Source organism: Histomonas meleagridis, assembly GCF_020186115.1.
Source record: "Histomonas meleagridis strain 2922-C6/04-10x chromosome Unknown contig_51, whole genome shotgun sequence".
Taxonomy (NCBI): domain Eukaryota; phylum Parabasalia; order Tritrichomonadida; family Dientamoebidae; genus Histomonas; species Histomonas meleagridis.
Window position 1 is genome coordinate 1,018,074 of NW_027150894.1, and position 25,847 is coordinate 1,043,920.

A 25,847-nucleotide genomic window follows, 5' to 3' on the forward strand; every position below is an offset into this window, starting at 1 on the left:
TATAAATTTAAAAAAATCGATTTTTCTTCATTTGATGCGTTGGAATAAAGTATTGAAAAGTGATCAACGACTCATTGAAAAAAGTGTAAACCTTTTAAAAAACAAAAAAAACGAAAATTTGTGGTTCATGAACATGGGGATGATTTGGTTTTTTAAGAAAAACAAAGCGTAGTAACTTTAAACACAATTTAGGCTGTATGCGATATTTATAAATATATGATATGTGAAAATATATTTTAAATCTTCTTTGCATTGATTGCAGTTTTATAACAATTTTCTTCAAACTCGTCTTGTGATATAAACTTCCTTATGTGCGTTGCTGTTCCAATAAGTCCTGTTTCATCAAAGGCTTCAATTTCAAATTCAACAAGATCTTTACTTGTTTTTTTGACTCTTGCAACAGCAGTGACTTTTGCGCCTAAAGCGGAAGGCCTTTTATGTGATAAATCTGTTTTATAACTAATTGTAGTTCGTTCATCAAATACTTCCTCAAGAGCTTTACATGCTGCTTGTTCCATTAGTCCTAGAAGAACAGATGTCGATAAGACATTTACACTCCCTGTTTTCATTACTGTTGCAAGGTTATCATGTGTAACTTTTAGAAATGCTTTTCCGACTGAAGTTTGCATTTACAGTAATAGGGCGCCCCAAAACAATTGTACAATAAAAGTACTTTTGGCGATTTTTCAAATACTAAAAAATTGATATTAAAAGAAAATTCCCAAAATACCATTGCATTGATCTCTCGCTTGTGATAAGTGAATAAAGGAAAAGATATATATAAAATTTTTAAACAAAAAATTAATTCATAAATGAATTCTTATTAAGTAAAATTTTTACTATCGAAGATAATTTGATGTTTTTCTAAAAAAGATGTTTCCTTTAGTTTTTTAAGTAATAATTATCGCCAAAAGCTTGATTTATAAGATAAAAAAAAGGAAATCCGATAGAAAATTTAAGGGTTAAAATATCGTTTTTACCTGAAAAACTGTCTATTTAGCATTGAAATTTCCATTCAAAGTGGTTTCAATTCAAAAAACTATTGAAAGTTTTGCCTGTCCAGCAATGCCCCATGATGATGTAATGTGATATGAAATGGCACATAAACCCCCACCCTTTTATTCAAAAAGTAAACACTTTTCACATGTCAGGAAACAAAACTCCTGTTGTCCTAGATCTTGGAACAGGTTTCCTTAAAGTCGGTATGAGCACGTCACAGATCCCCGACTTTGTTCTCCCAAACACTGTCGGTCGTCCAATCCTTCGTTCAGATGAATCATTTTCTCGTGCTAAGCTTAAGGACCAAATGATATGTGATGAAATCAATGATGTACGTCAGTACCTTGATCTCTCACTCCCAGTGGAACATGGTGTTGTTAAGAACTGGGATGATGAACAATTAGTTCTTGAATACATCTGGAAGAACAAACTTAAGATTAACTGCTCTGAACATCCAGTCCTTGTTACTGAAGCACCACTTAATCCACTCGAGAACAGAAAGAAGATGATGGAAATTTTCTTCGAAAAATATGATTTCCCAGCAATCCAAATTTCACCACAAGCTATCCTTGTTCTTTACGCCCAAGGTTTAGTTACTGGAGTTGTTGTTGACTCAGGTGATGGTGTTACACATATTATGCCAATTTGTGAGAACTATCTTCTTCCACATCTTGTTGGTCGTATGGATATTGCAGGTCGTGACATCACTGAACATATGGTTAAGCTTCTTACACTTCGTGGATATACATTCCATAAGACGTCAGATTTCGATGTTGTTCGTGAAATCAAAGAAAAGATGTGTTTCATCTCAGCAGATATCGAAATGGATCGTCGTATTGCTAAGGAAACAACAACATATGTTGTTCCATACACATTACCAGATGGACGTGTCATCAAAGTTTCCGGTGAGCGTTTTGAAGCACCAGAAGTTCTCTTCCAGCCATACCAACTTGGTCTTGAAACCCCAGGACTTTCTGATCTCATTTTCGAAACTATCATGAAAGCTGATATCAACCTCCGCAAACAATTCTTCCAGTCCATTGTTGTCTCTGGTGGTACCACAATGTTCCCTGGCCTTTCTACACGTATTGAGAATGATCTTAAGAATTTAGTATTAAAGAATGTCCTCAAGAATGACAGAAAACAACTCAAGAGCTACAAGATAAAGGTAGAAGATCCACCAAATCGCCGTTATTTGGTATATCTCGGTGCAACTGTACTTGCTAATTTGACTGCTGACAAATCAAATTCATGGATCAGCAAAGATGATTTCAAACAAATTGGAGCTGACAGAGCAGCAAAGTATTGGCAAAGCACGGCCTAAACTAAACGGTGTCAAATCATTGGCTCAAATTTGATTTTGTATTTTCTTTGTGTTTGAAAGAAATTTTCATTTTCGTTTCATCTTTAATTTAAAAACATGTGACAATAATACAAAATGTTTATTTAAAGAAAGTGAAATTTTTACCAACGATAGGAACGAATCAAAGAAAAATCATCGGATTCACATTCAAACTCAAAACCGTTTCATCATTTACCTTCTAGAAAGCAAAATTATTTCGAAATTTCATGTTGTTTATTGTTAGATAAATCTATACGTCATCTTCCTGTTGTTTCTAAATTTGCAAATTTGGTTTAGTGGATCTGTTTACATATGGAATCCGTTAAAACGATTTGTAAATCATTCAAAACATTTCATTTCGAATTCTTCACTTTTTATTAATCCCTTTAGGTCAATTAGTAAGAGCCCAAGTCTTTTTCGCAACCTGTTTGGTCTGCTTTTGGATGATATCCGCTGCCGCACTTAACGCAAACTGTTGAATGTTTATCTGATACAGTTCCTGGCGAACATTTGTAGCAGAAATTGATTGAAGAAGCGCCGTTGGCTATGCCATATGTTCCTGCTGGGCATGACTTGCATTTCCACGCTCCAACCTCATCATTATATCCGCCAGCAGAACATGGAATACAAGCGCTTGATCCTCCAAATTGGTTGCTACCTACTGTGCCTAGAGGGCACTTCTTGCATGTTAGCGAAGATGTGGCACCTGTAATGTTGGAATAAGTTCCTGCTGGGCATAACTTGCACTTCCACGCTCCGATCTCGTCATTATATTTGCCAGCAGAACATGGAATACAAGCGCTTGATCCTCCAAATTGGTTGCTACCTACTGTGCCTAGAGGGCACTTCTTGCATGTTAGCGAAGATGTGGCACCTGTAATGTTGGAATAAGTTCCTGCTGGGCATAACTTGCATTTCCATGCTCCGATCTCGTCATTATATTTGCCAGCAGAACATGGAATACAAACGCTTGATCCTCCAAATTGGTTGCTACTTACTGTACCTAGAGGGCATTTTTTTCACACTAATGAAGATGTGGCACCTGTAATGTTGGAATAAGTTCCTGGTGGACACTTTTGACATAGCCTCGATCCTTCTTTGTCGTTATATTGGCCTGGAGGACATTTCATACATTTCGTTGATCCATATCCATCACTAATTGTACCTTTTGGACACTTAAAACAATTTCCTGGATAGCCTGATGGACAGTATGTCCCAGGGCCACAACCTGGACAGCTTGAGATTGCTAATCCAACAAACCCAAGAAAAGCACCCATTCTGAAAATTAAACAAGAGGATCGGCATTCATTCAAAACCTGTCAGATTGACAAAATCACGGTCCACCGTTAATTCAAATGCAAAAGTGTCGTTGATGTAGGGCACCCCAATAATCACTTTTGATAGTCTCATTGAAAAAATTGTAAATAAAATTTGTTCTCAATTTTGAAAGGGCTTTCAAAATAGTTTCATTTTTCATGTTGGTGATGCAACCAATTCATCCTATTTTAAATGTTCATTAAGCTAAATACTAATGTTAATTGACACTGGCTTGCCAGCGTTTGTTTGTGTATCAATAATTCTTTTGGATACATCGCAGCAAAAATATCAAAAGAAGTAAATTTACTGGGACAGAAGGAAAGTTGAAGCCGAGCTTCAAGTACAATTAGAAATTCAACATCCATAAATAATGCCTTTTTTGAAAATTTTGAATGTGAAAGTTATAGAGTTCTAGAACCATGTGTTGAACTTCAAAAAATGTCTGAACTTTCAATTCGCATCATTTATATTACCATTATTTATTATATTATACCAATGGGGATAATGGGATCATATCCGTTGCCCTTTCAACATTACATTGCAGAAACATCCTTCTTATACATATAGATGACATAATACGCAAAAAGCCAAAACCACAAATTAGTTGATAATGATCCAACTTCATTTTCTTTGGATTTATTAATTATGGTCACATAACATTCATTCTTTGAGTTAGTTCTTGGAATCAATGTAAAAACTGTTTCAATTTTACCCAAAGTTTTGTAAATGATAGTATATTTTCAATGCACTTTGTTCTAGACCATGGGTGTTTTTGAAATGTATAAAGAATGGAAACCTTTTACATATGTTTCCCACTTTTTGCATGTTTATCCTCTGGGTAAAAATTTAATAATTTCTCAAAATAATTTATTTTAATTGTTTTGTATGAGAAATAATTAATTTTCGTAATGTTACTACTTCAAAAATGTAAAAAAAAAAAATATTTAATAAGAAATCAGAATAATGTAATACATTTGATTATGTTATAATATTAATATCAAGTTAAATTTATATGTTAATACATCATTAATTTATTAGTTAACTTATTAAAGTTAATTAAGGTAATAAATTAACTTAAAAATAATACTAATGAAAGCAATAATTTATCTAATTCGAATTTGTCAATCAATGATAAGCAAATCCTTTATAAAATGTTTTATTCATAAAATATTTAACAAAACTATTTTTCGCCATTAAACTTATTTTTTACACTCCGACATTACATGCGAAGTTCCATTTCTTTCCTATATCTTCGCATCTGATAAGTGAAGTCCCTTTTGGTCCTCTTACTTCAATTGTTCCATCGATGTTCATCTTTTCGATTCTATATTTTGTCTCGTTAATTTTCTCCATTGATATTTTAACCACCAATTCTCCAATGATATCAGATGGAAGTTTAGATTCTTTTTCAACTTGATTCGAGTTCAGCGCAATGATATCATTCCCAACTTTAACAAAAAACGTTTTCAAAAATATATGTAGAACTGTTCCCTTTTGGCCATTATATTGCTCATCTGAATTTAGCACTAAAACAATTTCGCCGATGTTAACTCTTCTGCCATTTGAGTCAACAGCATTAGTATCGTCGAGCACAAGTGATTGGACATTCTCAATAGGAATCCGTAAGCCGGCTGTGGTTAATATGTATTTTTGCGTAACAACACCGTAACTTCCGCCTTGCGTATGGACAAGATCGCCAACACGCGGCTCATATATGAAGTCGTTCGAAAAGACTTGGATGACGGACTTGCCGCTTTGTTTGTGCTTTGTATGCTTCTTTGCGTTGTTATCGCCTTCATTCGCCTTCTTTTCGGCACGATGCGATGCGCTGTTATTGTTATTATTATTGTTATTAGAGTTGTTTGTCTTTTCAGTGCGATTTTTCCTGTTATTTCCCTCATTGGAATTCAACTTCTTTTCAGTATGATGCGCTGTGCTGTTGGAATTTGCTTTAGTTTCTGTGCGATGAGTTGTACCGTTGTTGTTATTATTATTGGAATTTGCTTTAGCTTCGATATGATCCGTTGTGTTATTATTTGCTTCATTTTGAATCGTTTTTGAATTATTATTAATTTCTTTGTTATTGATATTATTTCCTATGCTATTTCTCGTATAATTATTATTTTCTGTGTTGGAATTCATTTGCATTTCATTGTTAATTTCCTTTTCTTCCAAATGTTGTCTTAAATCATTATTTTCTCCATTTTCAAAAACATGTTTTGTGTTATAGGAAATGTTTTTCAATTCAATGCAGTACTTCGAGTAATCATTAAATTGTTCTATTTTTTGTTCAAACCCGAAGACGTTGTTCTGGAATATATTTATTTCTTTTTGGGTAAATTTAAGATTTGTATTTAAAAGTTCTGAGTACGGCAAAAACTTAATTTGGAATTTCCCGTAAAAGCGTTTGCCGTCCCATTCCTTAACAGGCAAATAAACACCTTTTTCGAGTTCGATTAGTTCATTCGTAATTTGTGCCCCAATTTCATTGAGTTTGGATTCATCAAAAAAAGTCAACGGCGCACGATAATTCGGCGGTAATTTGAGATATAATTGTGATTGAGATTTGAGATGTAAATTATTAAGTCTGTCATAATCTATGTTAGGTTGAAATTTGACTAAGGCTTTGTTGTCGGCGGGAAAACAATGGACAATTTGAGCTGGTTTGCCGTTATTTTCGGCATCGATCATTCTGACTAAACACCCTGGCTTAAGTGAAATAGTACCATTATACATATTAGGAAAGTCTCTGTTTGGATCCACAGGTATAATTGTATATTGAACTTCTGAAAATGAAATACAAGATTTAATTATTGATTCATCATCACATTCAATGAAAATACAATCGGTATAAAATGGAATATAATAAACCGAAGTGATTTGCTGACATTCACGAAAATGGGAAATAATTGATACAAGAAAGTCATTAGGATTATTAGGTAAATGGCCAAGCTGCAATTTATATGTATTGGGGGCTCTATTGGCCAGTGATAAATTTTGCTCTTGGTGTTTTGGAATATTATTATTGCCAACCGTTAAAATATTTTTTTTCTGCATTGGAAATCTGTTTTGATTGTTTGAAGTTCCAGGTCTCAATCTATGTGAGTTTGTGGGAAATAGACCCCTAGCAGGGATCATTTTAATGGTGTGTTGTGTTTAGATGTAAACTATTTAAATCAAAAATCTAAACGTATTTTTGGAAAGACGAAAATAAAAATATCTTTTTACAAAATCATTTTTTACAAAAGAAAAGAAAAGACATGATACACAATTAAAATAATTGTTTTGTTTTTGATTCATTTATCAGGTAAGTTTAAAATTCTTTGGGGATTTTAATAAACTCTCTAACTTCCAAGTTAAGTTCCCTTAATAAACGGTAAATCCCTCAGAAAATAATTTTTTCAAATGAACCATGTGGTTGAAAACAGAAATCAACACATATCTGCTAAATGTAATTCATATCTGGGTTTAAATGTATTCACTTGGGCTCATACATTTTTGAAAATTAAAAGAACTTTTAAAAAAAAAAATAAATGCATTTTTCATTAAAAATTGAATTATATAAAAATATTTTATTAATAAATATCTGTTGTTATTTTTTATCATTTTATTTTGTTTAACATATTAAAATATTCATTTCAAGCATAAACGTGAATCGATTCAGAAAAAACAAAAGAAAGTTAAATTTGGAAATAACCCAATTCCAGAGACTATACCATGCAAAAAATTTGAAAGATTTTCCATATCCGATGCATAACAGGGTACCCCTTCTAGAGGAAGCCGTTTAAATCAATTATGAGCGATTTGGACTCATCCAATCTTTTGCTGGCTTTCTGCGATGAAACAACTCTAAGTGAGCTCGAGGAAACTATTGATAAGATTGAGGATGTTGACCAAAAAATCGAAAAATTGAAATCATCTATCTCTGAATTAAGTAAACTTTCAGCATCATTCGAAGAACAAAAAAACAACTTAGCTAAAATAACGGAATTGCTGATTCCACCTGAACTTAAACAAAAAACAGAAGATGTTATTGACAAAAAACTTGAAAGTTATTATGAAAAAATCAAAGATGCATATACAAAACATATGGAAGATGCTTCTGAGCTTGAAAAAAAGACTTTGGCAAAACTAGATTATGCATATAAAACAGAACTTCAAATTATTGAAAATATTAAGAATAATCTCTAAGACCGTTTTGATGTTTGCAATGCCCTTTAAAATTGATCACGACTTTTCAACTAAGTTTTAAGAAGACATTCAGAAAATTGCTAATGCAAATCCAGTACTACTGAGAAGTCCAAAGTTTTATAACAATGTAAAATAATGTCGAATATCGTTTTCTTATAGTTTGAAATAAAAATAGAGTAAAATGATTATATTTTTTTGATATCAATCAAAATTGCTTTAAACACAAGTGATTGGTTACGCACAACATAAGGACTTTATAAGATTAAAATATAAAGAAACAAAAACAGTCTTTAAGATAATTTAATTATTCTTTTTTATATAAACAATAATATCTTTTACTCATGGGAAAATTGTTTACACAGAGTTTATAATCGCTGCAACTGTCGGATCGCTCATTCCAGTTGGAGATGTTTTCACATGTTCATAAAGTCTTTCAACGCTTTCAATTAATTTGTTATGCCACTCTTCTTCATGTGAGTTTGGCTTCTTTTTAAATTGCTCATCAATCCATGTTCTTAAATCGTTTGCAATATATGCAAACATTGAATTTTCACCATTAAATTTAATCGCATTGTCGCAAATTAGATGGATATCTGCAACAAATTCTTCTACTGTTTTATATTTGTTATCATGAATTTTGTTTTTTATGGTATTAAGATCCATTGGATTCTTAACAATTTCGAAATAATTTTCGGCACCGTCACGAACAGGGTCAACGGGCATCTTAAAAGGATTTGATATTGGTTTTTTGAGAAGTTCCTGATGGATTCTAGTGCACCAATCTTTGTCGTAGTCTGAAAGCATTTAAAGTTCGAACGGATTTGAACTTTTTAATACAAAACCGTTACAATTGTGTTATGTAAACGGGGTGCCCCTGCCATTGTTTGAGCCAACTAAATGACAAGAGGGCTTCCAGAACTTAAAAAAATTCCTAAAGGCGATATTGATGCAATGCTTAAATGCGTCCAAGAAATGCAACGGAAGCCCTCGGATGCCGCTTTGACTGCAAACAAATTAAAACAAATTTCAAAACAATCAAAACAACGTCAACAAATTGCAAAACAATCAAAATCATATATGGGCGAACTCAAAAAGCTAATTAAAGCTGTTGAAAATACTCAAGATACTGTGACTTCATCGATTATTGATCTTGCTGGAGTTTTACAAGAACTTCCAACTCTTCTAAAGCTTGACGCAGATTTAAAATCAAAGCGTGATGATGACTATGATACATGTAGTGCATTTAAAGAAAGGTTAACTCTCTTGTCCAAACAAAAGCGAACTAAACAAACAAAAGAAATGTTTGATACGTTGACATCTCAATTTAATGCTCACCTTGATTCTCTATCTCTTCCTGAATCATATGATGAAATTGTTGAAATTGTCAATTCAACTAAAATCCATTCCCAACCTAAAACAATCAGCTTTGATCTCAGTGATCTAACTCCTGAGTGGCAGGAAACAATATCTAACCAAATTTCCGAATATATAAATCTTGAAAAAGAACTTAAACAGTCTTTTGATGAGTGGCAAATTTGTAATGGCTATGACCCTGATAAAAAGTATGGTGGTTGGGATGGTCTTGAACATCAACGTTTTCTTCTTTGTGGAAATAATGCAAATCTCGAATTTCCAGACAAAACTGAAGAAGAAATTATTAAACATAAAACATGGACAATAAAGCATCAGTTTCTCTCTAAGAAACGTGAAGCACTTCGCACTGAACTTCGGAAACGAGTTTCAGAGCTTCGCGAGGAAGCCGTTAAAGACGATAAACTCAAAAGTGAAAAAGTGCTCAACGATCAACTTGCCGAGGAACGGCGGTTAGCTCTTGCTGAAGAAAAAGAAAAACTAAATGCCCAATTAGCTATAAGTCGTCACGAAAAGCAAGAACGAGACCGTATCAAAGCAGAACAAAAGGCACAAGAGGAAAATTTGAGAAAACAAAAAGAACTCAAAGCCAAAATTAAGCGTACTAAAGAAATTAATGAACTTAAAGAACATGTTTTAAGTGAGAAACAAAAGAGACAAGCACAAGAGCTTCTCATTCAGCAGAGAAGGCGTGCTGCGGAGAATGAAGCCAAAGCTGATCAACGCATTCGACTAAAGGAAATCAAGAAACGTGTCTCCGAACGCGGAGAAATCAATAACGAAAAGATTAGGAAGAAGAAAGAAGAAGAGCAAATGAAGATCGAACGTGAAATCGATAGGAAGAAGAGATTAGATGAGCTAGCAAAGAGCGTACGCGATGAGTTTGGGCTTGACGAACTTGAAGCTGATCCAACGCGGCTAACAAAGATTAATGAAATAAGAAGAAAGGCATTGCATGAAAAAGAAGCAAGGCCAATGTTTGTTGGAACTTCATTTGCAAGCAGCGTTATCGAGGCGGACCCAAGAATAAGGGTAGAGAACGCGTTAAGAGAGGCCGGACTAATGAATTCTGCTTATGCACAAGAGGTGATACAGAAAATGGCTTTGCTCAGACCAAGCGTAAATATGCCGTCACAAATCAGTTTCGGCTGAACAGTTTGAAATCTTTTGGTTATAAAATTATTAAAATTGTTTGGAAGATATTTCTTTATATAATACAATAATTTCGTAATATAACAATGAATTACATTTGGTAATCAAAACTTTTCTTCAAAATTCTTTATAAAGAATTCAATCATTGTAATTGTTCATCATCAAAATAAATAAAAAAGTGACTTAATTTCAAGTGCTGGCCGTTTATAAATGAACTGACCAAATACTCGGGGGTTTTAATGGGAAATGATTTCTTATGCGCTCCAAAAAAGCCCTAAAGAAAACAATTCATTTCAACATAGATCAAAACATTTTACAAACCCCCTTTATATGGGGTTTAAAAATAGAGTACTAACTCAACTGGAAACAAGTCCAAAATCATATGACGATTTATCTCTTGATTTGAAACTTAAAAAAAATCTTTCTTTCCTTTTAAGTAGTAATGAAGAATTAATCAACAATGCTTTATTTGAGTTAATTTCATTATCTGAAATAAATGTTAATCCAATCCTTCAAAATGACGTTTTAACACCTAATCACATAAAACGTCTTGTAAAAACATTAACCAGCGAAGTGACGTGTACAAACTCTCTTAATTTTATATTTATTTTAATATCTAATGATTCTGAATTTGATGAAAAATTTCTTGAACTTCAAATTCATGAAGGCCTAAAAAGCATAATGACTAGCAGTCAAGATGCTGAGCAATTATGCTTTGCTCTTCAAATCTGTTCAATTTTTTGTTCACGTGATATCCAATTTCGCGACTTATTATTTAAAGATCCTGATTTATTTTCTCAAATTTTATTTTTTCTTTCCGATGGCACTGAGGATATGCAACTTTTCACATCTACTCTCATATTAAAATCTCTTCAAAAAGGTCAATGTCATCCACAATTTTCACGAAATAGTTTAAGTTTCATTTCGCTTATGTTAAAAAATCCGAACGTTGACATTGTGAATTGCGGATTTTCATCATTATCATATGCTTCTGTCGAAACTGAAGATGTATTATCAATGCTTAATGATGGCGAAATAATTCTTTACTTAACAAATCTTGTTGGCGAAAGCCAATGTTTTGATACTGAAATTAACATCATAAATTACTTCTCCAAATTTTGTACATTTGGCGATCAAATCATATTTTATTTCATTGAATACAAATCGCTACAAAAGATTAAAATCTATTTTGATTTGAATAATTTGCAATATATAACTAATTTTTGTGATTTAATTATAAACTTCATAGTAAATACAAGTGCTTATGTTAATGAATTGTTTGAACTGATCGTGGATTTCCCTTTTAATGAAATAATTGAAAATATGAACTTTAAATTAAAAGAGCGAATTTTGCATTTGCTAAGAATTTGTTTCACAAGATTTACAACATTACAAGTGGAACAAATATTAAATATCGACTTGTTTAAAACAATTCTTTCATTGATTGATTCGGGAAATGAAAATATTTTGATATATGATTCATGTTTTTGTGTGTTGGATGTGTTGTCGAAGGATATATCATTTAGAAATGAAATGATTGAGCTGTTGAAACAAAATGATGTAATTCAACAATTGGAAATAATTTCGAATACAAATGAAGATGAAAGTGCTCAATATGCGTCGAGGATTCTTTCGTTAATTTCTGAAAATGAAAATTTAAATCAGTATTAATGTTGTATTTAAATAAAAAAGTTTTAAAGATTCATTATAAATTGACCAAAATTAGCTTCACATTAAAATTTATTTAATATAAATTTTAGGAAAATGTATCACCTATATCCTTCACTAATGGTTATTCATTTTATAAATTTGGATAATAAATAGAAAAATAATCATCAGCGAGATCTGTAATTGGAATTTCAATAAAAATGATCATTTTTCGTTCGCTAAGAAATTTGAATTAAAGTAACGATTTGCCAAATTGAAAGTTCAATGAACCAGTAAAAAAATTGTATTTCGATCAAAAAAACGATATTATTTTGGTGTTTGGCCAGATATTGATTCAATTCCAAAGTTGGCTGTTAACAAATTCTGCCTAACTTAGACAAATAGTGATCGTTTTTTGAACAAAAAACGAAAGAAACAAAATTTCGATCTATAAACATCAATTTAAAATATAAATATTTTTCAAAAATCATCAAAAATCATTTTCTCAGTAAATGAACATATTTAAAACATATAATTTTTGTGGGAATAGCGAAAATTACGATCTTTTTTGATCGAATGATTGACTTCAAAAGTGTAAACAGTGACGATCAAAAATTTGACGCTTTTCAAAATCAATGGAAGATCCTCAATCGGAGGATCCTCAAGCAGAACAAAAAACAATTGACGCTGTAAGTTTTGCTGATTCTCTATCTTCTTTTGGGTGCTCTATGCGAGATCGTTTTATTAAAATTTTTTCTTCTGCATGGAATAAATTTTCACCAAACCAAGAAAACGATAATAATCAAATGAATTTTACCGCTCGTATATCAGATTTTATTGATAAGAAAATAAGATTAAGAGAACGTCTAACCTCTCTTGTTGATTATGTTGTTCCAGATTTTAAACCAGATGATATTATTTTCGATTCAGACATGGAAATAGACTCTGCTTTCGGAAGCCAAAGAGGAGGTACTAAGTTTCTTGATCTTTATACAGCTCAAGATATTACCGGTTTTATTCAAAACTCAAAACTTGGCGAATTACTTAGTCAAGGCCCCTTTAAAGATTGGTACATTGAGCTTGATCTCTCAGATTGTTTTGTTCATTATGCTTATATGAGGTTAAAATCCCTTCCAGAGAAAGAAAAATTCATAGGTTTTCTTATAGCACAAAAAGGACCACTTCGCCTTAAGTCTGCAGGCCAAAACGAGACTCCAGGTCAAAAAATTGTACATTCAAAATTACCAGAAGATCTTAATATGTTAAATATCCGATGGTTTGCACTTCAAAACCCATTTGCCAAGTTCTCCGCCAAGAGGCCACGCCTGCCAGGCCAGAATTACCCAGGAACAGGACTTGCACGTGAAGCATACAACCTTTTGGTAACTTTATCGAAAAGTGCTAAGCGTGATGGAATTTTAAACGTACCAGAACATTTCCATAATGCATTTCTCTATGAAAATTTCTTGTTTTTAGATCCTGACGATCAAGGAATGTTTGAAAAGATGTCCGAGGACCTTAATAAGGACATAAATGAAAGAGGTCTTGCAGCAGTAAGTTGGGCTATTTACTTTGGTTTTCTTAGATGTGATGAAGAGGTTGCTAAATGGGGTCAGTATGAACAAGTATTACCATTATCAGCAAAATTAGAAAGATATTTCCAATCAACAGATTATAAGAATGAAGTATTAGCTGCAAAACAAAGAAGAGGAAAATACCACATATTATGGGAAGAGGCAGAAAGCTATTGTTTGTCTGCAATTATTAGCTTTAGTGGTGATGATGTTCAAAAAGATAAGTAAAGATAATGAAAATATGTAATTGTTTGAGCATTCCTAAAAATGATTTTATCCCTAAAACTTAATCTCGAAAAACTAAAACACATTTTGATTCAGATATCTTTGGTGTTGTCCACTATAGAATATGTGTTCTATATTTCAGTAGCGATAATGCCTATGCATTGCTTAGATAGAATTTCTTTAACTATGCGTTTTTTGGCATTTCATGAAATTATTTTGCGAAATTCAACAAACCGCTGACGATGTTATCGCACATTCAAAATCGTTTACAATTCAATTTCCACTTTTTCTAAAACAAAATAACTTTTTAATAAATTTATATTTGAATGGTTCGCTCTTGAACACATTTGCAACACATGAAGAACTTTTCGTTAAGGCATTTCTTCTTTGCCTCCAATTTTAATATTTCTAGACCTCACTAATGTCACAATTACCCAAACATATGTAATAATCAAAAAGTAGGTAAAAACGGATGTGAATATCGAGAACGCGCCACCATGGAAATACCCGATTACGAACCATGCCACAGTCACAATGAACACGCATATCCAAGAGATCACAAATTCGATGATTTGGGAGATGCATAACTTTTGTGACTCGAACCAAATTCCTGCAATGTTTAAGAATTGAATAAAGAACATTAAGTAATAAAACATCAAAACAGCGAATGTCATTGTGTCAAAGCTTAAGCAATCTCCAGCTTTATAACCCCATATCCAAATAACTGCAACAAGATGTTCGACCTGTGTTTCTATGTATGGTATTATATAGATCCAACAGAACAAGAAGATGAACAGCAGATATAAATGTAATGGTAACTTTCGAGGTCGTGTCCAAAAATGTAATAAGCCCAAATAGAATTGTTGGAAAATTGTATATTCTCCTTCAGAATAAAACATAAAATCACTAAAATTATCAAGTTTCGATTTAAGTGGTATCCAATATGGTATTATACGAACAAATGCAATGGCTAAAAAGATCATTGAAAAAGGGAAAATTACGATACCGAAATTCAACGATATCTTTTCGGTTATGACGGGTGAAGTTTCACCAACAAAAAACTCAAATTCTTTTGTAGAATCTCCTTCAATGCGCAAGTTATGTCGTCCATTTTCAACTGTTACATTTAATGAATAAAGTCTTGTCCTGTTGTTAATTTGTCGAGTCATTGGTATATTTCCAATTAGGACATTATCAATATATAAATCAAGTGTTAAAACTGATGATGAAAAGCCTAAAACTCGAACTGGAAATGAGTTCACATTAAACACTTGATGCTTATGGACTTGATTTAATGGGGTTGGATATGTGACAGCAATTATATTTTCATCTGCTGGCGTTATTTCAGAATATGCAATGGCATTCTTTTCAATGGTAATAAATCCAGCATGTGTATAACGACGTGATATTGGACATATGACTGATAATGTATCATTCACATGTTGAACATCTATCGATCGAGGGTGTGTATGACCGGCAATATACAAATGAGAACGTGTTATTACTGAACGTAAGCTTTCCCCATTTGGTGCGGATCGTTCCCAGATTGTCGATACTGGAAAATGTGATACAATTATATTCGTACCATTATCATAAATGCTACGTCTTAGTAAATCAACATCGTCTGGGTGAACTTGTGGTAGAGATCCAAATGGTGTGGTTGGGAGTGGTGGATGTAATACTGCAAATGATATAAAATTAATTGGTCCAATACTTGTGTTGATAGAAAATATTGTGCCTGTTTCACTGAGTTCATTATGAAAGGCAAATTTTTTGTAATAATTTAATGGCGTATCATCACCAGCAACTTTGAAATAATCATGGTTGCCTGGATATTCTAAAAGAACCCTTCCTTCTTTAACAAGACCTGACTCATATCTAGAATTGTTATATAAAACCCAATTTTGATAATTTGATGAATATATCTGAAAGAATGAACTACCTGCGGATGAGTCTGTAATGTCTCCTGATAATACAACAAGAGATGGATCTATTTTATCTGAAATATTTTTCATAAAGTTTTCGACATTAGTAACTTGTTCTGGAATTTGTGTAAAATGCGTATCTGAAATTTGTACAAAGTAATAAGGTTCTTCTGTAAATTCTTCTGTTTTAACTTTTGAATTAATTGGAGTGACACTGACATTTCCAGTCGTGAAAAAAACAACAATTATAACTACTGCAATTATAATAAAGCTTAAAAAGTGTGAGAAAAAATATGGAAGAATTTTGATATTGTTTTGCCTTTCTTGTGTTGAGTCTTCCAAAATCAAAATGCCGTTTCGTTCTGAAGCGTGTTTTTCAATAATTTACAAAATAGTATTTTGCAGAAAAACGAACGATAAAATTTGAATGCATAATTTGGGCAAATATTTCGGTTATTATGGTGCATTTCTGAAATTTTTATTATCGTAAATAACCACTTATGACTCAAAATTCTGTAATATCACAGCACTGATGTGACACCTTTGGTCGCGAATCAAATTCCAATTTCTTAGATTCAAACATTCAATCCAGAATTGTCCTTGTCGTGTCTTATGTATTAACACGTTGTTAGACGAATATATTCTGTGACTATCTGATGAAAAACATGCGAAATTTTTCAAAAAAAGACTTGGAGACGTGGCAACTTTTTTTGAGTTCAATTCAGAGTGAGACCAAAAAATTGAATGCTTATTAATGTATCGGATTTTTACGATAAATGACAAAAATTCTCATATGGGGCGCCCCAATTCCTTGGGAGTCCACTAAGAAGCTGGAATTTGATTCGCGACCAAAGGTGTCACATCAGTGCTGTGATCTTACAGAATGCTGTGTCAAGTTGTGACTGGCCACATAAAAGTGAATTTTTAAAATGTTTTCAACCCACGTGTGCGAGTAGTTCTGTGTTACAAGAAATAAATTTTTCTTAAACATTTGTTTTACTTTTACCCTAAGATACAATTGGAATGGTTGTGTATTTATATTTTAAGTTGGTTCCCTTTGGTAACTGCTGAAGAGAGAGTTCCATTAACGTTCTTTGCAATGACACTTTTTGTACCCAAGAGCAAAACATGGAAGTCAGCACATTAGTTTTTGATAATGGGGCATATACAATTCGTGCTGGTCTTGGTGGAGATATAGAACCATCATGCGTGATTCCATCAGTTGTTGGGTGGACCAAAGGTGCGACATCACCAACAAATTCTGATGGTTCATTAAATTATTTTATTGGCCCAGAATCACTTGTTAACCTGTCTGCCATTTTATTAAAGCGACCTATAGAAAACAGAATTATTACAAACTTTGATGATATGGAAAAACTTTGGAATCATATCTTTACAAATGAACTTTGTATGAAACCAGAAGAACACCCAGTTTTAATGACAGAATCACCAGATAATACCAAACCAGCACGTGAGAAGACTCTTCAAATAATGATGGAAACTTTTCAAATACCAGCCTTTTATCTTTCATATCCCGAAGTTCTTTCACTCTTTAGTGCTGGCATCACCACAGGCACAGTTATTGATTCCGGGGAAACCCTTACACATATTCTCCCAGTTTTTGAATGTTTTGGCATGACACATGTTCAATCCAAACTTGAAGTTGGAGGACGTCAGCTGAATGGTTATCTTAAGAAGCTCATTCTTCAATCCGGTGTTAAACTTCCATCTGGCTATGAACGTGAAAGCATTCGTGACATCAAAGAAAAGCTTTGTTACGTAGCTACAGACATTGATGCAGAAATGCAGAAGATAGAGCAAATGAACGCATCCGAGAAGCCATTCGTCCTCAGGAACGGTCAGGAGATCAAAATCACATCACAGAAATTTCAATGCACCGAACCACTTTTTGAGCCGGAGCTCCTTCAACTCGAATCCCAAGGCATCCCACAGCTTGTTTTCAACGCAATCGATAAATGCGATGACTTAAAAGCGCAAATGTTCGGTAATATTATGCTCACAGGAGGAAATTCAATGTTTCCAGGATTCGCTGAAAGACTCGAAAAAGATATTTCTGCAATCGAAAAGAATGAAAAGGTTAATGTAATCGCTTTGCCAAATAGGAAAAATGCTGCTTGGATAGGAGGTTCTGTCTTGGTGTCACTTGCAACATTTAGTCAGGCGTGGATCACTAAGGCAGAATATGACGAAGTCGGACCTTCAATTATGCACTTGAAGTGCTTTTAATAATAATAAAAAGAAAACGTTAATGAGAATTTCATCAATTAAAATTCGCAATTAGTGATCAAGAATTTTTATTAAGTCGTAATGCATTCGAAAATGAATCGGGTTGGCGAACTGGATGTCTTTAGATGAGTGTACCAAAAGTCGTTTGAATATTCACAAAATCGAGATTTAAATCTATATGTAGATCAAATTCATCTTCATAAAGTAAAGATATTTATTGTAAAGGATCTTCAAATCTTTTTTATTATTATGATTATTTTTTGCTGTTAGTCCCAAAAACCGAAGGACAAACGATAGATAAATTAAATGATCAGGAAACTGTTTTCCACAGAAAAAAGCTATCGGCGTTATATGAAATGCTTCTTTGCTGAATAAATATTTTTAAAGGATTAAAGAGTGGAAGCAAATGAATTTTCTTCATTCTTTATAAAAAACAAATATTACATACGAAAGCTAAAGTTTAACAACAACTTTTTTTCTGTTCTTGCTCGATTTCTTCAGATTTATCAAAATCTGAAACTTTTGATGCACCTTCTGCAACCATATCGAAAAGCTTTGTAACATTAAGACCTCGTTTTGCAGATGTTAATATAAAGTCGAAATTGTTGGTTTTTGCCCATTCTTTCATTGATAAGATAAACTCCGAATTTTCATCTTGAACCAAATCGAGTTTATTCCCAACAACTATCCCATAAAACTCTGTCTTTATCGATTCTGTGAAGTTGCTTAACCATCCTTTAAGCTCTTTTGCAGTATTCTCACGAGTCAAATCAAAAACCAAGATAACTGCGTGAGCTCCTCGATAATAAATTGGACCTAGGGCTTTGTATTGTTCCATTCCTGCAGTGTCCCATATGTTTAAAGAAATTTGTTGATGATTAATTGTTGTTTGATATATATAATTTCCTGCACCTACAGTTGATTGATAATCAGAAGAAAAACAATTGTACTGAATTTTGTTCGAAAGTGAAGTTTTTCCAACAGCAATTGGACCGATCAGCACAGCTTTCCGATCCATTGTTCTGCCTGAACATTTTACATTCGATTCAAAAGCAACCCGTTTGACGGTTATTTTATCAAAACGAAAAATGCTGAATTGAGGATTTAATACATTATAACCCAAATTTAAGCTATCATATATCCTTGAAAATCATCGAGTATGATATTTGCTTGTGTGTTTTTTATTCAAATTTGCATAATTCAAAAAATAGTTATATCTCAAAGTTAATTCCATGATCACCTTTGTAAAAATCTACTACATAAGTATGCCACTATGACAAGTGTTATGTATATATATATATATATATATATATATATATATTGTATCAATTTAAAAAAAAAAAAAAACAGAGGAAAACCCCTATGAAAAAGTTGTTTTTTGACTTGAAAATGATCGAATTATAAGTTTGTAAAACATGTTTCAATACTTTACTTTTCTGAAAAATATTAATTTTTACAAGAAATCAATCAAATTATGTAAGATGAACATACATGAATTGAGTAAGCACTGATATGCTGAAGATAGTTGAAATATCTATTTAAGCTTAGAATATAAAATAATTTAATACAATTTGTCACCAGATAAAGTTGGTTCGTTGTAGTTTACGACCGAATGGTGTTCAATTACAAACTTTTTCAGAGAGGGGTCCTTAACTGTGACTTCCCCCATTCCTCTTTTTATCTAAATGGGAACTCTAAATTCAGAAACAAACATTGGATCCGTAGCATTTTCAAATTGTTATGATTTGACAATTTTGAAGCTTGGCACAGGATTAACAAATTTTGGAGATAATTCATTTTCAAATTGTATATCGATAATAAATATTACAATTCCAAATTCAGTTCAATCTGTTGGATCCTCAGCTTTTTCAGGTTGTTATGGGTTAAAGATATTAACACTTGGCACAGGATTAACAGTGATTGCAAATGGCGCATTTTCGCAATGTTATAATCTTCAATGTATTTATTATTACGGTACCGTCTTCACAGCCATGGATTGGAGAAAGTGCATATTCTTCAGTTAATGCAACAGTTCTTACATATGGTGATGAAAGATTTGGTCCATTTGCAGTGAATGATTATGAAGGATGAGAATGCATACCATTATTTACACATTCATTTTCAAGTTCAAACACATATACACAATCAAATACATTCATTAAATCAAATACATTTAGTAAATCAAATACGTACACTCAATCAAACTCATTCAGTAAATCAAATACATTCACTAAGTCCAATGCATTTATAAAATCACTTCAAAGTTATTTATCTTTATCATTTTCTTATATAATAACCATTTCAGTATCTATTACCCATTCGTTAACTGTTTATGAAACGCAAATAATATCATTTTCATTATTTTTAAGTAATTCAATGTTTTCATATATTGAAACTAAATTTATTTATTATGATTACACAATTGTTATTTATACAACATATTATAATTATTATTCAAATTTCTATACATATATTAATATAAATGAATTCCTCAGTAATGACAATAATATAACGACAATTATTATTGTAATTGTTTTTTTGTTATTATAATTATTATAACACTACTTGTTGTATTATTGATTCGAATTCCAAACAAAAAATCAGAAAATATTAAAAACGAAAGTTCAGAAGAAAATGAAAATGAAAACAAAAAAGAAACCACAAATACATTTGCAACAGGAATATCTATGTCAACAATTGAAGAAGATCCTTTCGCTGATGATTTCAAAGAAGATAAATTTATTGTGCAAATGTAATTTTGTTGAAATATTAAATTAGCTGATGCAATATTAAAGCCATTTTCTATTTTTAGAATAAACATTAAATTTCTTTGAGATTTGTTCTTTAATCATTAATATTAATTTCAATAACAAGAAATGCATTTTTAAAAATCATTGAAAAAATAAAAAAAAACCGCATTTTTTGTGCATTATATTTTTTTTTTTAAATTATTATTAATCTTTTCAACTTTAACTATTTTTTATTACTTCATGTCTTTAGTATAAAATAGAATTATTACTCAAAAAATAAAACACAAAAAATTCTTTATTTTTTTCTTTTTCTTGCAATCATTAGAAATATTTGATACGTAGTTAGACATGACATTACATTTACAAGTAGAATCTCTGCATCTACTGAATCCGTAATTGAGATACATGTTAGAATCAACATTACATGTTAATTTCATTTGTTGTATTTATGTAATTCAATCTTATGCTTTTTGTGGGTGAACTTCATTAATTTCGTTGAAAGTGATTTTCGCTTCTTTTGGGAATTATGGATTTTCTTGATACACTGGTTTGGAAAGATACTATTCATCAAAATACTTTAATTGGTATTATTTGAGGTAAAATACAAATACAAATAATTCTACATGTATAATCAACTTCTAATATAAGGAGAGCACGAATAATTTTCGAATTCATGATATTTTTTATAAAAAATCATTTTCTTTCTTAATGAGAGTATTTCATTAATGACTTCAATCTTTTATATAATGAGTGAATTATCGTTCATGCTAAAACCTTTATTTAATCACATTATTATATTAATTTCGAAGTTTATTAAAATTTTCTATCTTCAGAAATTACTTAGTATAAGAGAAGCCACAATTTTTCTTGTGTGTTATCATTAAATAATACATACACAAACATTTATTCCAAACAATAAATTACTTTTTCCTTCTGCTCATAGATTGCATTGTCATTGGCCTCGATGTTTGCCGTTCTGGGCTTCGAATGGCTTCGTCAATATCTATCATGTCCTGAATAACGCTCTTCACGAAGTTAAACTTCTCCTCGAGGTCGTCTCCGACATTGTCTCTTCTTCTGTACTTGCTCAAGATTCCATTTGATGCCTTTTGATACATGTTTTCGATCGCGAGTCGAATTGTCGCAGCTTCTTCAGCCTTTGCTCTGTTTTGGTTTGCTTGGGTTTCTTGTAGATTTCGCTGTCTTCCAAATGCTTTAAAACTCTCTTCTTCGGCTTGTGCAATGCATTTGAGCTGATAATCAACTTCAACACTACATTTTGAAGAGGACTCGTCATATAGTTGCATAGCGTCCTTAAGGCGCTGAAGCTCTTTCTTGGACCGCATAAGCTTGACATGAAGAGTACTACGCCATTTTGTTAAAGTATCATATTTCGTAACAATTCCTTGTATTTCATTAATGCCACCGTTGTTAGCAACCTCAGGAGCTGCTTCAAAGACAGAGTCGAGGTATTCTTTGTAAGGAAGTGATTGTTGAAGTTTTAATTCAATGGCAGATTTTTTTTCCATCAACTTAGAATGTTCTTCAATAAGATGAGAAAGTTCTGCTTGCTTTGAAAGTAAAAGCTTTTCTTCGGATTGAAGGCGCTCTTCTTCCCTTTGACGTTTATTCCAATTATCAGTTACATATTGATCTTTAGAGTTAACTTCTTCTTGGTTTTCAAGATGCTTTTTCTCTAGCTCTTCTGCTTTCGCACGATATTGTTTCATTTTGATTTCATGTTGCTGCTTTTTGGCATCAAGCTTAACTTGCAAATCATATTCCTCGCGCTTTTTATCAATTAAGCGTTCGAGACCAGTTTTGCTCTCTGGAACAAGTCCTAAAAGCCTCCTAGCTAAAACTCTTTGCATGAAATTTTTGGTCCCAAAAATTCGACAAGTAACGTACAAAATACGATAGGAAAGTGTCCAATGATTGAGAATTTTACATTATGAACAAAAAGGGATTTATAAACACAGATATAGTTCATACCAAAAGCCCAAATCTCTTTGTATTTTTGGGATTCTATCTTCTGTTACAATTTTTTGTATGGATTTATATTTTAAAACCAAAACAACTTGAAATAATCAAATTTGAACAAATAAAAAAGGATACTCCAATTATAAATTGGAGCCGCATTTATGAAAGATGTTCGTTTTGCAGTTCTTTAACAGATTCTCATGGTAATTCTTCTCCAGAAGATTTGATTCTTTCTGGTGTTTTTGGAAGTGAATATCGCGCTAAATCATTTTTAAGATCACTTCGTACCGTAGGTTGTAAAGCCACTGTTGTTTTTGTTACCAATTTAACAGTTTCAAAGAAAGTTATAAATGAATTTGAAGATTGCGGCGCTCAATTTTTCAAAATGAATTACACCAACGACCTTTTGACCATCAGCTCCCACTCACTTCGATACATTGCGTACAACCAATTTTTATCACAGACTCCTTTTCAATTCAATCGAGTCCTTCACACTGACTCATTTGACGTATTTTTCCAAGCAGATCCATTCACTCCTGATATCGATCCTAACTATCTTTACTTTGTTATGGAACAACCATTAATTATGAATTCGACGTGGAACAGTGGTTGGCTTGTTCGTGCATATAATGAATCTGTATCGAAGTCTCTTGGCAAATACCTTGTTTCTTGCTCCGGAACTCTTATTGGAGGTATGAATCAATTTCAGATATATCTCAAAACTTTGCTCGGCCATAAACCATTCTGGCTAAATGGTCGTCACTCATTGGACCAAGCGTATCATAACTATCTTTTACATACTAAAGCCTTCGAAAACAACGGAATTCACCCGAAATATCTCGGATGCAACTCGACCTTTTTGACAATGCATTACTGTTCGCGAGGAAAATTTAAGATACAAAATGACAGATTTTTGGGACCTGATGGAACAACAATACCAAGTGTTGTCCATCAATATAATAGATATGGTGGAGGACCACAGCTTATTAATAGGTTATGTGGTGGTAAATAAATGGTATCAAACTTTATCGTATAAATAAATGTTAATTAAATCTCATAATATACTTTTTTTTACAGAAAAGCGAATTAAATATATCCAAATGATTCACTTATCAGAAGGGTTTTACTGAGTTAAGAGTCGTTTTCACAATTAAAGCTCAAAATTTAATCGAATTTTAAAATTTGAAATACAAAAAAAGTTTTAAGTAAACATATTCTATTTGGAATTTTGAAATCGCCATTTGTAACTGCGATCAATTATAATTTGGAAAGTCTGTTTTTTACCATACTTTAAATTATCTAAAGAAAATTTGGCGATTTAAACCTCTACAAAGGAACCGATGGACTCAAAGCTATGGATTTACTTTTTGTCTCTTTCTTTCTTCTCCATAAGTTTTATGATTTTGGCATCTTTGATTGCCATTAACTCCATCAGCATTGAAAGTTTAAGTTCCAATGCTTTAATTAGGTCGGATTGATTCTTTCCTTCTATAATCTTTTGGACAAGTAATTCTCGTTCTTCATCAGTCATTGGTAATTCTTTATGCGTTTTTTTTGCTGTTTTTCTTTCTCCAGTTCGTGTTTGTTTCTTTGGTTCTGTTAGATTAGCTTTAACATCAGAAAGTACTTTTTCTATAAAGCCGGGTTTTGCATTTGCCAATCCATCAATTGTTGATTTATCAAGTGTTATCCCAATTTTTTTAAATACCTTTTGATTTAAAGTTGTCCAATTATATATTTTTGTGTCAACTCGAAGTGCTTGTGAGTAATTATGAAGATCAACTAATTTGGGCATAAATTTATGTATGACCTCTGCCATTAAAACTCCATCGCTAAAATCTCGTGCCATATTCCTTACCTTTTTTGATAGTGAAAGAGAATTTATCCATTCTTCTACTGACATTTTGTAATTGTATCGTTATATGATTATAACGGAATTTTTCATGTCACATGTCGCCGCCAAATGGCAGATCGTTCAGAAAAATTAATTTCATGCGCAGGAAAACAACCAACTTTATCAGCAACGAAACCTTCTATGTGTATATCAGAAGATACTTTTTATTTACTTACAAATGAGCTTTGGTGTTTTTCATCTGATTTTCAATGGAAGCAAATATTTCCATTACCATTTTGTACGCGTGAAGGTCAATCAATGATATCTACCCCAATGGGAGTTGCCTTTTTTGGCGGCATAGAAAATGGTAATTTTCAGAATGATTTATGGATATATCATAGAGGTGAATGGATTTATGTCGCATGCAAAATTTCGCCTCGTGCATATCATGCAGCAGCGTGGGATGATCGAGGTTTCATATTAATATATGGAGGAAGGAATAATGACAATAATCACCTTAATGACATGTATTTAATTGATACAACCAATCAAGAAACGATTAACATTTCGATTCCAAACCTTCCAACATTTTATGATCATTCCATTACATGTCTTACAAATTCAAAATTTGCAATTTTTGGCAAAACTACAAATCATGACAAGCTTGAGTTCTATACTTTCGAACTCCAACAAAACACATGCACGAAGTTAGACAGTGTTTTTGACAATTTTTGTGAGTATGATCATTATGCCAATCTTATTTTTGACATGCTTTTCATCTTTTCTCCTAACAATGACAAACTATGGGTCTATGAGTTTACGCACAATGTATGGATCCCATTAATTTTTGATTTCATACCAACATACGGATTCATTTCAAATGAGTTTTGTACATCTGAAAACAAAACACTTTTTTTGGTTGACAGCAAATTTACTAAAGTTTTTACGTATCAAATCTTCACGGACTCACCGAATAACGCCAATTATCATAATCATTCGCAGTATATCAATTTTTTGTCTCATTACATAAAAGAAGGAATCAAAAATTACGAAAAGTTGAAGTCGCCGTTTAAAGAAGACATTAATAATGAAATGTCACAACTTATATCGAATCGTAATTCATTATCATTTGACTTACAAAATAACGAAATTGTTAATATTGATTTATCAAGTAAAATATTCGAACTTAATGATGAAATCCAATTATTAAACAAAACAATTTCGAAGATAACCATTATAAATAAATCGAAGAACTTAAATAAACTTAAAAAAATCAGTAAAAAAAATAATAAA

General features: G+C 32.1%; 13 protein-coding genes across 13 annotated transcripts; 6 read left to right on the top strand and 7 right to left on the bottom strand.

Annotated features, from left to right (window-relative positions):
- Positions 1 to 236: 236 nt before the first annotated feature.
- Positions 237 to 629, bottom strand: GO595_007219 (dihydrolipoamide acyltransferase; the record flags this gene model as incomplete). The annotated part of the gene is made up of 1 exon (XM_067920659.1): positions 237 to 629. The coding sequence occupies one exon, from the start codon at positions 627 to 629 to the stop codon at positions 237 to 239; it is 393 nt and encodes a 130-aa protein (XP_067772738.1).
- Positions 630 to 1,144: 515 nt separating this feature from the next.
- Positions 1,145 to 2,323, top strand: GO595_007220 (Actin family protein; the record flags this gene model as incomplete). Its single annotated transcript, XM_067920660.1, has 1 exon — positions 1,145 to 2,323. The coding sequence occupies one exon, from the start codon at positions 1,145 to 1,147 to the stop codon at positions 2,321 to 2,323; it is 1,179 nt and encodes a 392-aa protein (XP_067772739.1).
- Positions 2,324 to 2,736: 413 nt separating this feature from the next.
- GO595_007221 (uncharacterized protein) lies at positions 2,737 to 3,618 on the bottom strand (the record flags this gene model as incomplete). The annotated part of the gene is made up of 2 exons (XM_067920662.1): positions 2,737 to 3,338; positions 3,423 to 3,618. 2 exons carry the CDS (start codon positions 3,616 to 3,618, stop codon positions 2,737 to 2,739), a joined length of 798 nt encoding a protein of 265 aa, XP_067772740.1.
- A 1,246-nt stretch (positions 3,619 to 4,864) lies between these two features.
- Positions 4,865 to 6,349, bottom strand: GO595_007222 (uncharacterized protein; the record flags this gene model as incomplete). The annotated part of the gene is made up of 1 exon (XM_067920663.1): positions 4,865 to 6,349. The coding sequence occupies one exon, from the start codon at positions 6,347 to 6,349 to the stop codon at positions 4,865 to 4,867; it is 1,485 nt and encodes a 494-aa protein (XP_067772741.1).
- A 1,104-nt stretch (positions 6,350 to 7,453) lies between these two features.
- On the top strand, positions 7,454 to 7,849 carry GO595_007223 (uncharacterized protein; the record flags this gene model as incomplete). The annotated part of the gene is made up of 1 exon (XM_067920664.1): positions 7,454 to 7,849. One exon carries the CDS (start codon positions 7,454 to 7,456, stop codon positions 7,847 to 7,849), a length of 396 nt encoding a protein of 131 aa, XP_067772742.1.
- Positions 7,850 to 8,203: 354 nt separating this feature from the next.
- On the bottom strand, positions 8,204 to 8,653 carry GO595_007224 (Bromodomain containing protein; the record flags this gene model as incomplete). Its single annotated transcript, XM_067920665.1, has 1 exon — positions 8,204 to 8,653. One exon carries the CDS (start codon positions 8,651 to 8,653, stop codon positions 8,204 to 8,206), a length of 450 nt encoding a protein of 149 aa, XP_067772743.1.
- A 93-nt stretch (positions 8,654 to 8,746) lies between these two features.
- Positions 8,747 to 10,372, top strand: GO595_007225 (coiled-coil domain-containing protein; the record flags this gene model as incomplete). The annotated part of the gene is made up of 1 exon (XM_067920666.1): positions 8,747 to 10,372. One exon carries the CDS (start codon positions 8,747 to 8,749, stop codon positions 10,370 to 10,372), a length of 1,626 nt encoding a protein of 541 aa, XP_067772744.1.
- A 2,282-nt stretch (positions 10,373 to 12,654) lies between these two features.
- On the top strand, positions 12,655 to 13,821 carry GO595_007226 (uncharacterized protein; the record flags this gene model as incomplete). Its single annotated transcript, XM_067920667.1, has 1 exon — positions 12,655 to 13,821. One exon carries the CDS (start codon positions 12,655 to 12,657, stop codon positions 13,819 to 13,821), a length of 1,167 nt encoding a protein of 388 aa, XP_067772745.1.
- Positions 13,822 to 14,189: 368 nt separating this feature from the next.
- Positions 14,190 to 15,833, bottom strand: GO595_007227 (Ser/Thr protein phosphatase; the record flags this gene model as incomplete). Its single annotated transcript, XM_067920668.1, has 1 exon — positions 14,190 to 15,833. The coding sequence occupies one exon, from the start codon at positions 15,831 to 15,833 to the stop codon at positions 14,190 to 14,192; it is 1,644 nt and encodes a 547-aa protein (XP_067772746.1).
- A 1,038-nt stretch (positions 15,834 to 16,871) lies between these two features.
- GO595_007228 (Act1p) lies at positions 16,872 to 17,990 on the top strand (the record flags this gene model as incomplete). The annotated part of the gene is made up of 1 exon (XM_067920669.1): positions 16,872 to 17,990. One exon carries the CDS (start codon positions 16,872 to 16,874, stop codon positions 17,988 to 17,990), a length of 1,119 nt encoding a protein of 372 aa, XP_067772747.1.
- Positions 17,991 to 18,450: 460 nt separating this feature from the next.
- On the bottom strand, positions 18,451 to 19,008 carry GO595_007229 (small GTP-binding protein; the record flags this gene model as incomplete). Its single annotated transcript, XM_067920670.1, has 1 exon — positions 18,451 to 19,008. The coding sequence occupies one exon, from the start codon at positions 19,006 to 19,008 to the stop codon at positions 18,451 to 18,453; it is 558 nt and encodes a 185-aa protein (XP_067772748.1).
- A 2,652-nt stretch (positions 19,009 to 21,660) lies between these two features.
- Positions 21,661 to 22,611, bottom strand: GO595_007230 (coiled-coil domain-containing protein 42; the record flags this gene model as incomplete). The annotated part of the gene is made up of 1 exon (XM_067920671.1): positions 21,661 to 22,611. One exon carries the CDS (start codon positions 22,609 to 22,611, stop codon positions 21,661 to 21,663), a length of 951 nt encoding a protein of 316 aa, XP_067772749.1.
- Positions 22,612 to 23,105: 494 nt separating this feature from the next.
- Positions 23,106 to 23,732, top strand: GO595_007231 (uncharacterized protein; the record flags this gene model as incomplete). Its single annotated transcript, XM_067920673.1, has 1 exon — positions 23,106 to 23,732. The coding sequence occupies one exon, from the start codon at positions 23,106 to 23,108 to the stop codon at positions 23,730 to 23,732; it is 627 nt and encodes a 208-aa protein (XP_067772750.1).
- Between the last annotated feature and the right edge of the window lie 2,115 nt (positions 23,733 to 25,847).